This window comes from Bacillus rossius, chromosome 11 (assembly GCF_032445375.1).
Source record: "Bacillus rossius redtenbacheri isolate Brsri chromosome 11, Brsri_v3, whole genome shotgun sequence".
Classification (NCBI taxonomy): domain Eukaryota; kingdom Metazoa; phylum Arthropoda; class Insecta; order Phasmatodea; family Bacillidae; genus Bacillus; species Bacillus rossius.
The window spans coordinates 3,592,035-3,604,884 of NC_086338.1; the positions used below are offsets into that span (position 1 = coordinate 3,592,035).

At 36.3% G+C, this 12,850-nt stretch overlaps 1 protein-coding gene across 1 annotated transcript in view; it reads right to left on the reverse strand.

Moving 5' to 3' along the window:
- Positions 1-7,976, reverse strand: part of LOC134536533 (uncharacterized) — a 117,196-nt gene extending 109,220 nt beyond the window's left edge. Inside the window, exons 1-3 of the mRNA XM_063376265.1 lie at positions 7,442-7,976; positions 6,816-6,956; positions 3,653-5,377 (exon numbers count right to left, since the gene is read on the reverse strand). Of these exons, the coding sequence (XP_063232335.1) occupies positions 3,653-5,377; positions 6,816-6,884 (1,794 nt within the window). The 5' untranslated portion in view covers positions 6,885-6,956; positions 7,442-7,976. The remainder of the gene's footprint in view (positions 1-3,652; positions 5,378-6,815; positions 6,957-7,441) is intronic.
- Positions 7,977-12,850: the final 4,874 nt, after the last annotated feature.

Here is a 12,850-nt window from a genome sequence, read left to right on the forward strand (position 1 = left end):
TTCATAATACATTCACCCAGAGTGTAGGAACATATCAAGTAAACAGACAAACAATTAGGAAAGGTACATGGATAGGGTTTTTTTTGTACAGGACTGTTACGGAACAAATAATACAATGGAAAGAGATTACTGTATTGACCCAAAAAATAGTTAAATATTTATGTTTATTTTCATAAAAAAAAAACATATTCTTTAGTGACAATGTCTCATACATTTCTGTATTTCTACTGAGCATTACCGACACAGGGATTACACAGTAATATTTCCGCTTTACATTATACCATCCAGTGGCACTCCGAAGTCTAAAAAACATGCTATTGTTTTAAACAACCGCAGTATCTACCTTTATGGACAATCACTTTTATGGTGAGAAACAGAATGTAGTAATTTGTGTATAAAAGTAATTGTTTAATATTTTGGCCAACAGAATTTGTGTAATGCCTGGTTAAATAAATTCAGTATGCCAGTATATTACATTCAGTTGTTAGTTGAAGTTTAGTTCATACTGATAAATACTAATGAAAGTGTTAGATGTAATATTCCTTGTATCCAGTAAGAGTTTTGTTCATGACAGGGTATGAGACATACACTTCAAAATAATACATACAATTCACTTAATAGTCATGCACCATATCTGCACAATATGTATGAACCTCGCAAATATAATGAAATCAATTTTTTGTGAATGACCACAATATTAAAACCTAGCATTTTCACACACATCTTGATATATTGTGATAAATGTTTTATAAACTTTGTCACCTCTAAATCTTTTTTCACTCGTTACCCATGCGTCCCTGGGTCATCTTTGCGGAGTCAGGCTCCTGACCGCCTTAAATTTAACCCTGCCACATGACCACGTTGCAGAGTCGACACTTATGGAACTGGCCAACTCCAGAGAAAAGTATTTTAATTTCATGCAGCTGTGCATATGTCTGCCGGTCACAACAAACATAGTAAGTATTTGTAGATTCACGGCTCGCAGAGCCCACTCGAGTCAAAATTCAAAAACTTACGGGCATGGCCGACTCCATGCAAATACAACAACACTGTTGTTAGATGTAATGCAAGCACGTAACGCACAATCAGAAACCATTGTCAGGGTAAAGTATAATCTATAACGCATAGTGTAACTCGCAACTCGTAGCATGCCAATAAATGCTACAACAAATTGACGGTGATTTCCAGTGCCCTCTTACCTACCCATACTGCCTGAGGAGTGTAATCCGACTTATCTAGTTATTAATTCAACCACCACCACGATCCTAGTGAACCACGCTGAGGCCGATGACCCCTCAATAGCAACAGTTAGCTGTGTAAGCTAGCCTGGCACCCTCTCGGAAATAAAAGCAAAATTTAAAGTTGTAAATATATAGAGCTGATTTTGAATTTCCCTTGAAAAACAGATGAAACATGCTATAGATACAAAGAGAAATATAATTATATTAAAACACAGATACACTAAAGAAAATTTCTGTACAGAAATAAAATAACTACAATTCTTATAGAAGACATACTTTCTTTCTCTCAACTTTGTGTAATATACCTTATATAAATTATACTCTAGTCTTAAAACTAACTATTGGTTGTATCACTTTTTTGTATCAAATTACTTGATTAGTTCCACAGTTAATAATTATACAACTTTACAGTTTGACAATCATTCTAGTTACAAACAGTGTGTATGTATAAATTTAATTACAAATAACAATGGCTTTGAATAGATCACAAAAAATACCTAATGGTAAAATAATATCATACACATTTAGAACTGAATTCAATAAGTCATAATAGTGTGAACCATACTTGTGATGGGTAACTATTTTGATTGATACAAGTTTGCCCATATAGGTGCTCATAGAGTCCAGCTTATTGGTTGGAATGTACCTACATGTTGTACATGTACAAATGTAAACTCTCAGAAATAGTGGCCACCAAAACCTTTTCTGCTAGTTGCAAATATTCCTGTTTTCCTCACCAAACCAAAATTTTTTTTGAAATACATAAACAATTGTATGTACAAAACCTTAAAACACAAGTATGAGTTGTAACGGTTCTTACATACAAAAATAAACAGATTTTCAACGCCGATTGTAATTTTGTTGTTTTATTTTTCAAATAGAATGCACAGACGAATCCAAACACTTTCAATAAAGGCTGCTCACTCATTCCACAAACATTCGCCCGTCGAGAAATGCTCGCAGTTCGCGTGATGAGAAATTAATAATAAAAAATAATAACGTTGATTTAGTTCTTCAGTAAAATCTTACTGTAAGCTGTAATCATACAAACATCAGTAGGGCCTCAAATGCAGCCGCAACTGGTGAAAAACCGCGAGCCGCCGAAACGCGGCCTCGCCTAGCAGCGATCGCCCGACGACTACTGATGAACTCATGACACGTCTCCTCCACGCAGGGAGTAGACGTCACATGACCTCACCGACCAATCACACGAACTCTTCATTCACTCTACAAATCACAAGCCAATCACAGAACAAATTACAATACATGAAAAACCCTGTACACACATAACTCGGGGCTTCCCTTGATCGGTCTCTTTTCAATTTCACACCAAAATCGGGGACTCCCATTCTCGTTCTCTCTCCCACACCGTGAGACAGCAGTTATCACACATTTCCCACGACCAGTGGGGAATCCCAGCTTTTATCTCAGTGGGGAAGCACTGTTTCTTTCTCACTCCCACTTACAGGCCTCTCATGCCTCTCTTTCTAGCCATCACACCAGACATAGTCCTGTGTTCTAGAATCATTCCACACGTTAATGAACATTACCAACAGCAATTATAATACAAATTACTTTACCAAATTAAACTCATTATTTATAAAAACCTGAAAAAGTAGGCCTAAACAGGCAAAAATCTAGTACAGTGACTTCTTTGTGAATAATGACATAAAAAATACTGATGATTTAAAATGTCTGTTAAAATACAAAACACCTTCTTTAAAAACACATAACAATTCTAAATATCAACTCTAACATACATAAACGGTAAAATATCATTAGAAAGACTTTTTAAGAAATGTTTACATTCATGAAAATAGTTTAAAAGAAAAATGTTTAGCTAGGAGGGCAGGGTCCTGCAATGTTACATTGTCCAAGAAAATATTTTTATAGTCACATAATTTTTTTCTTCGCTGACTTACTGAAGCCAGTCCCATTGGTATAGAGGTCAGGATTCTTGACTTAAAATCATGTGGTCTCTCGTCCAAATCTTGAACACATGTGTTTTTAATATAAGTTTTTAAGCAGTCTTCCTATAAGCCTTCTGACATGGTGAAAAATAATGTTGTGTAAAATAAACTGAATCATTATAAAACTTCTGCTTGATCAAAATTTATAGGTATTAGTTCCTCAGTTTGTTGCAAGTCACATTACATTCACCAAACTATGTCATGACTTTTTTTTTAAAGGTTTGTTGGAATTCCTACTGCAGTTCCTACCCTGGTCCTACGCTTTTTACGCAAAGGCAACATCTTGTATTTATTTTTTATTTTTTTTGAAACAATGCTTTTCAAATTACTTGACTCTAGGAGGGGCAACCCAGATACACGTTTTATTTTTCCTTCCATTTCTACATGCATTTTTCATAGAATCTCAGTGTTTCCCGAAAAAAAACTTTTGTCTTTACAAACATAAGACAATTCAATTAACATTTTGTTGAACATTCGGAATTCCCTTTGCAATGCTGATATGCTAGAACTTTCATCACTGGAATCTTTGGTCAACGTGGAAGTACAATTTTTTTCAGTTTCTTCCGTCCAATTGTTTTCAGTGTGTGCTGTTGCTGTGGAGGAAGGATTTATGTTGTATGTTGTAGTGCAAAAATTATTATCTGAATCCAGTGTAATGTAAGGACTGTTAATATATGCAGAGTTCAGCTGGAGAAAACTCCAGGCAGGGAAGAATTCAAAAATTGCACACATATGTTTGCAAGGAAATCTAAAATTCATGAAGTCAATGCAACTGCACGTAGCACTATCAAAATTAACACAGTAAAATTTTTTTTTATCTGATGAACTCTGAACTTTAAAACTCCCCTTAGAAATTTCTGTAATGGATTCCTTGCAAATATCGGATCGAGCAGCACTTATCCTGGTGAGCACATGTCTTATAAAGTTCTGTGGTCGGTTTATCAAATATGAGGGTATCTCTGGATTAAACATCTTTACAGTAGAATTCTTATAGCAGTATTTTCGGTACATATCAGGTAAATAGTTGTTTATAACTGTCTTGAGCATTCCTGTGAGGGATTTATCAGAATTGTGACAAAGATATGAATGCTTTAACACTTTATTTTGACTTTCAATTCCATTATTGGTGTGAATAATTGTAACAAAGTCTTTTTCACTGAAGGCCTGTACCCACCTGTGTTTGTGAGCTAGCCAGTGGGTAGCAAAATAGTCAGATGCTTTAGGGTTTTGTTGCATGATGTCACTACTATTCATTACTTCTAGATTAAGGTCAAACTCGTGTTTGTCTCTTGAAGCTGCAATAGCACGCCACATACTTAAAATCTCTTCTGAATTACCAGATGTTACATTACCACTCTTCCTGACCCACCTCAACCAGGCTTGCTCTCTGTGGAACGCACATAAGTACACTGTGTTTCGAGGGAAGGTCTTTTCAATTGCTACTATTTCCATCTCACTGAAGTCCGTCATCCAGAACTGTGGTTGCCATTCAGGAAGCCATTCCTTGAATACATTCAAAGCTTCAGCAATTAATGCAGTGCTTTCTGACTGAACTACAAAAGTACCAACAACACTGTAGCCAACATTGGTCTTCACTGCTAAAAAAAAGAGTGGCAAAGCATACTTTGTCGTCTTATAAGTGGCATCTAATAAACATACACTACCATACCGCAACAGTAACTTCTGTTGCCACTTTGTTTGGTGACAAAACAATAATGGTGACACATCACTGTCAGAAACATCTTCATACGGTCTGTAAAAAAAACAGTCCTCCCTATTTTGAATTTTCCATTCATTGATGGTTTGCTGTAGTACCTCTTGGTCCATTTGGTCTCTTTTCTGCGAAAATATTGCCCTGTAAACATGAGCATAAATTACTGAATCTTCTGGGTAAAAGGTTTTACTAAGCCTGTTGGACATTTCATCACCAGAATATCTATTTCTCACATATTCCTCAAGTAGCAATTTAATATCCCTGGTGGCTGTAATGCCTTGACCCACAAGTCTTTTGATTTCTGTTACAAGATCTGGATGAATTTTTTGGCAGAGATAAGTAGAAGTAGTTGTGTGGTTGTGGTTCTCTGCTTTGCTGATTTTTACATAGAACCTAAGGTAACTTGAAATTGGAACTTTTTCCCTCAGGGCTTCCTGCAAATTCTTCAAGACCTGAAACCAGTATAACCATATCAGTTAAATACATTGAAAAGTGTTTATGTGAGTATTCAGTGAGGAAGTAAAAATCAGAGGAAAGAGTTATAAACCCATAAATTGCACAAGATAACAAGTGGGTTTAGCAGCTGAGTTTTGATGTATAGTACTTTTGCAGAAGTGTTAAATACAGCTGAAAAGATAACAATTTGGCTGTTGTAATTTGGCAGATGTAATTAGTATATGTAGATTAAAGGTTTGTTCCTGTTTACACAGGAGACAAGGTTTTTTAAGTCATCTCTTCAGCACACTTGATGACTTACTCTAGGGAATCAAGTAATCAATCATTTCTGAAACATCGTGGAATTTCCATTGTTCAACACAACATGTAAAACCATTAATTGTGATAACTAGCAAGAATTATTTAAAGCAAAAGACTGATTAAAAGTTAATGAATGGTATAATTACTAGTTACTATTTTAAAGAGTTATTGTGATGACATATGAGCACAAATAAGTTAATACATTCTCCGTGAACTGACTTTTACTTCCTCAGTTAGTTGTGGCAATGAATACAGAACCAGGAAACGTGATATTAGTTTGTATATAATGAACAAGTAGTAAACAACCTTTGCTAAAACAGGAAAAACCTGAATTATTTATCCCAAAATATGTACAAGTGCTCAATATTTATATTTTTTATCAACACTAAAATGTCATTATTAAATATTTGAGGCATTCTAAAGCATTCAAAAATGGTTTTGTGAAGTTTTACCACGGCAATAATGACAGACAGATGATTTGCACAGTCTCAGCTTATAGTTTTATCATGTTCTGCACTACACAAAACATTTAACAAATTAATTAGGTTATATATACACATTTGCTATTATACTTATCAATACCTATTCACACTCATTTCAAAATATCTTACACCTGAAGTATCCATGACAGACATAAATTTTGTATAAAATTATATTCATTATGATTGTGCTCAGAAAAGCTTAAAGCTTTTATGTGATCTCCGTGTTGCAGAGAACTTCAAATTATTTGGATATGGACTACTTACATAAAAATTATGATTTGTGGAGATGATTCGGCTTTTTAATAAGAAAAGGATGGAGGTGTTAGAAACAACGTAATATATGATTTAATTTTACGGATTAGCTGAGTTTTCTGCAAAAATTGTTGTGATATAGGTATTTCTGATGTCTTACATTGTCTGCCAATTGCAAATGTAAAATTCCTTCATTCAATATTCTTTGCACGAAAGAATGTAATTTAAATGAAGTTCTACATGTAAACCTGTTAACATAGTATCTGCTGCCTGTGACAGTAAAACTACAAACCACTTAAACAATGCAGGATTTTTTAAATAATCTCTTCACTGTCATATCATTATGAAACCACGAAAAAGATATTAGGAAATAAGTATCTGTCTCAGGTATTGAACTTACAGCACACTTTTTCCTCTTCGAATTTGGCGAGGTAAAATCTGGATAAACCCTTATACATCTTACATTCATTCTCGCTTGACATCCAATTTTTTTTTAATTTTGAATCAAAAATTTTTTTTTCTTCAAGAGTGGATGATCAGGCTAAAAAAAAAAAAAAAAAAAAAAGCAAATTACAAGAAGCAAATTTATCAATTTAAACTTAACAAAATACTATTTCTGATGTAAAGAGGTGATGGGTGAATGATGTTACAGTCATAGTGACAATGAGTTGTACAACTTTGTTAGATATCCTCCCCTTGAAAAATGATAACAATGTATCAGTCCCATAAAGAAAAGTACAGAATTTAAAAGTAACATATAAAATGCATTCTAACTAATCATAACATTTTGGATTTAACTTCCATGACATTTTCAAGTATTTAACAGCTAACGATAGAACCGGAAGATAGTGTTTTTATACATCTCTCAGTTTTATATTTTAGAAGCTTATTCACTGAAGAGAAAGAGAGAGGGGAAAAAAAAAAAGCATGACATCAAGTACTCAGACTAACTGGAATGCACTTAAATTAATAGAATATTTGCTGCATAAAACAGCAGCTTCATACGCACATAGTTATACAACTTACCAGTGGATCAACAGTCTCTTTAGACTGCTGATAATTGTGGCCTTGACCACACTCCAAGTAGACAATTTTTTCTATGCTGAATGGTAAACCAAAAAAATCAATATTTGGGCTATTAATCAACTTTCCCTGCTGATACTGAAAGTAAAGCTTCTTGTGATCTGCAAAATAAAAAAGAAGGTATAGAATAAATTCACCATGCACTTTTGAAAGATACAGTATAAATTTGTTCACAATCATTTAACATTCATTTAAAATTCAAGTCAAAGAATTTACGGAAAGAATTGGCCACAAACGTACCAACTTTTCTTGCAGTAATTTTGAGTATCTAACCAAACTCATAATTATCAAACAGGGATCATCTCACCTCAGATCCTCCCAAGTACTAGATCAACATGTTAGGTAGGTACTGTTGAACCACCATGACTTATTATAATAAAAGTTAAATCTATTATTTTTAAACTCAAATTACTGTTGATTTTCCAAGTCAAAACCTAAAGAATTTAAATATAAACTCAAGGAATTATTAAAACCTCATTCTTTTTATTCATTACAAGAATTTTATGCCAGTTAATTTATATAGATTATGAGATGATTATTTTATAATTTTTAGCAAGATGTGTTTTAAATATTAGTATTTTTGTGTTATTTTATAAATTTGTTAATTATAATGTCAATTTGTAATTTGTTTTCATAATGTAAAAATTAATTATTTGTTGTAAAGAAATTGTAAAATAATTGTATAGACATGTCCAATACGGTGATGTGCAAAACATATACTGTATTTACTGGACAAAATAAAATGAAACTAGTGTGTTAATTTCATGCAGTAATCATTATCTCATTTGTATTATGTTCTTCTTCTCCCCAAAAATTTTATTTTGCATAGTATTCACGGTGCATGTAAAATATTATTATATAAATTTTAATATGTTATAATGCCAACAATAGGCAATGAAATGTGAACAATAATATTTGAACGTAGTTCACGGTAAACACACTTCATATATGCCATAACCCCTTTCCAATACACTATATTTAAAACTAGCTTCGCTACAACAGTTTACAACCAAACACACACACTGCTCATTATACATGCCCCTCTTCGTGTGTACCCCACTGCTGCACCTCAAACAAAAAAGGACAGTAATTACATAATTACAAATTAATTTATAAAAAAAATTTGAGCTATGATAAATGTAAAGAAATCCAATCCTAACCAAATAGATGTTGCTTTGGAGACTGTTAGGAAAAAATGATCGAAAATCACTACAAAACAAACAAAGTAAAAAATCTAATAAGAAAAAAAATTAGAGGTGCAACAGGGCCCTTCCGAGAGAATCTATACAAACGAAATACATACAAACTTCCTTTTTTTACTAATATAGTGTTAGTGAAAATTATCATTACCTGCTGTGGCATTGTTGACACTACTACGCACACTGAACGAGTGACCTAATTGTAGCAATCGGTCCTTAAAAGTTTCAAATTCACGTTCTGTGTCTACAAAACCAACTAAATAATCCCTTTGATTTTCCAAACATTCAGTGAACAAATCTTCAATTCCACCGCTTTTCTGTGCCATGTTTCCTTTTAACTCCAACTCCATCACCACCATAATTCCCGCGCGTTTTGTTAAAAGAAAAACAAAGTCCCGAAGTTGGCCGAAGGTGAAGTCTTCGGGCATGTTCGGGTTGGTCCTCAACCCTTTGTGAAATGTAGGCTTCCCAATTTGTTACTGCCGTCGACGGTGTACGGATCACCTAGTTTGTTTCTTCTGGTGCATAAGTCGCGTAACTGCCTGTTCTTGAGACTTCGATGGCATCTTTACCGACTTTAACGTCGTACTCGATGGAGGATGTACCATCGACAGATGTAAAGGATGATCGTCTGCTTGGGACTGTATTCACCAACACGAAGAAGAAAGATACACGCAAGCATAAAGCTAATGTTGGTGACATTGTGAGAATCTCCAAGCAGAAAGGTGTCTTTGAGAAAGGTTTCACGATGAATTGGAGTTCTGAACTTTTCCGTGTGACACATGTTCGTGAATCGGAACCCAGGACCTACTACCTCGAAGACTTGGACCACAAGCCTATTCGTGGTGGCTTCTATGCTGAAGAGATCCAGCCTACGATGTATCCGGACTTATATTTGGTGGAAAAAGTTCTCAAACGAAGAAATGGCCGGCCTTTTGTGAAATGGTGGGGTTTCCCGTCTCAATTTAATTCGTGGGTAGCAGATACAGAAATCGAGAAGCGCTAAAGGTGAATAACACCTCATTTACATATTTTTTTTTTCAAGTACTTAGTCATGATTATTGTTTATACATACATTGCATTATTTAAAGTACGATTATCGCACAGGAATTATCTCATGTCATTTATGTAGTTGGGTAGTCTAAATATATTTGGTTATTCAATTGTTCTAGCTCCTGTAGCATACGCCTGTTTTGTCTGCTGCGGGAGTGACGTCTGTGCTCGGGAAGAGGCTTTCACAGCAGCGCGTGTTCGGGCAGGAGGAAACACACAGAGCCACTCAGGGTGTTTGTGCCGTCAACCATAGGCTACGTCATGTTTTTGGAATGTGTTGTGCAGGATATTTCGAGCGAGTTCCGGGGTCACCGTAACTGCCGCCCAGTGGTGTGGGGGGGCTCTGACAACATCTCCATGCTAACGTGGTAGGTATAGAATTCATTCTGCTTTTGACCAAGCTCCAGTCAACATGGCTTCCACCAGTGTTTACGCGGAGAGTGTTTGCGATTGTAATTTAAACATTGTTACGATGGACGATGTTCGGGAATTTGTAATGGAGGTAGTACGTCGCTACATAGGTATGGACTTTAATGATATACATTACCACCTTACATCCTCCACCCTCAACATTCTCGCTGAGTTCCCTGAGGAAGAGGAATTTATTACCTATTTATATCAGGCTGTTATGACCTGCATCGAGGCCGCAAAGGAAGCGCAAGAGGCGAACGAAGATGTGGATGAAGGAACGGATAGTGGCTTGGGGGATAGTGATGAAGACGAATTATAAATTTGTGTGTACTACGACACCAAAGGTTGTTACAACCAGTCTGACATTCAGCATCCTAGAGACAACATCAGCACTGCAGCCTTGCAGTCATACCTGTAGAACTAGCATCAGCCTTGCAGTCATACCTGTAGAACTAGCATCAGCCTTGCAGAGCTAGCACAGCTTCACACATCAGTTATCGTGAGTACTGGCAAAAATGACATTATTTCTCTGCAACATTCAGTGCCTCACATCACAAAAGGGGTATGTGGTTAAGCAACTTGCACCAATGTTCATCGTGGACGGTGATGTATTAAGGACCTACGAATACATATTCAAACCGCCATGTGACTGGTCCGAACTAGACAGGCTGTCGCAAAGCGAGAATCGTAAACTGACTTATGAAGTGCATGGACTCTCGTGGAACGAAGGTGAAGTGAGCTTTGACCAAATCTCATCAGTGTTATGTGACATCATCAACCCTGAAGAAGGATATTTAGTGTACGTTCTAGGAGACAAACAAAAATTTATCTTGAGTGAACTGTGCAGTGCCAACATTGTTGATTTACATAATGAAAGAAACTGTCCTAGCTTGAACAAATTTTTAAAAGACTTATGGAAACCGCCTGGATAAATGTATAAAAATGTATGGAAAATTCCATTGCGCCCATTGTAATGTTCAGCTACTTAAAATTCTGGCTATTCGACCATCCATACTACTATGTATAATTGGGTCTCGAGTTAATGTGGCCTTTGTCACTATGATGTGTAGTGTGTGAATATTATGTACTTTTATTACTCGTTATTTACTTCTTTTAAATCATCGATTGTTCTTACCCCTTGCTGTTTGTAATAAGATTTAAATAAATATGTGTTTAACATTTACGTTGTTTGCTTTAATTTCAAAACATTTAATTGCCGCTATTATTGAATTGTAACTATAAGTTATTAACCTCCTCAGCTAGAGTGATTGCTTTAATACATAAATTGTAACACTACCTTCGAGATGTCTTCCGCCACTACGAGAAGAAGAGAGAGAGACTCTACACAACACCAATATTTTATAAATACTCTATCATATTTAATAAACATACATTATTAATTAATAATAATATGGCTACAGGTTCCAAACTTATCCCGACTTGTCTAGACTGACTACATAACACTTGGCGTCATCCGGCAGTAACTTTAAGAATTAAAGATGGTGTCGGTGGTGCACTCCGGCGGTAACTTTAAGAATTAAAGATGGCGGCGGTGGCACTCTGGTAGCAACACTAGGAACTAAAAATGGCGACGGTGGCGTCATCTGGTATCGATTATATTAACTAAAATATGGCGACGGTGGCGGCATTTACCAACCAACTTGAGAACCAAGATGGCGGCGCCTCTGGCAACTAATTTTGAATTTGGCGCGCGATACTAGCGACATCTACCAGCCAACTTGAGAACCAAGATGGCGGCGCCTCTGGCAACTAATTTCGAATTTGGCGCGCGATACTAGCGACATCTACCAGCCAACTTGAGAACCAAGATGGCGGCGCCTCTGGCAACTAATTTTGAATTTGGCGCGCGATACTAGCGACATCTACCAGCCAACTTGAGAACCAAGATGGCGGCGCCTCTGGCAACTAATTTTTGAATTTGGCGCGCGATACTAGCGACATCTACCAGCCAAGTTGAGAACCAAGATGGCGGCATGCGACACCTGCCTGCCGACTCCCTATCTAATATTTTGAATTTGGCGCCATCTGGTAGTCTGTGCTGGAATTAAAGATGGCGATGGTATAATAATAATTTGAATTTCATGCATTTGGGAAGGCAAAGACACCCTCCCCCCTTTTATCATAAAACTTGACGTCAGTACGTGGCATATATAGATTATTTATTCCACCATATCCCAATTGGTCTCGTGGTCTAGTGGTCAAGGTGTCTGCCTCGTAACCACGACATCCTGGACGTTTTCACGTCCCATGGATCGAATCCTAGCCTCGGCACTGAAATTATTTTAGTTAAAGAAAAAAAAATAAAATAATCCCTGCTGCTATCTGGTGGCGACCAACAGAACTATATGACGTCGCAAGATGGCTGCCTCCAGCAGACGGAAACAAGATGGCGGCCTGCAGCAGACGAAACAAGATGGCGGCCACCAGCAGACGAAAACAAGATGGCGGCCACCAGCAGACGAAAACAAGATGGCGGTTGATGTTTACATCGAATTTCAAAGTTCGAAAAAAAAAAATTCAAATCCAAGATGGCGTCCGTGACACAAAGTGCAACGGTGACGTCACGATTCGAAGTTGGTGAAAATTTCTAGAAATACAAAATGGCGGATGGATTGGCATACAGATTAGCATGGATTAGCATACAGATTAGCATACGGATTTGCATAGA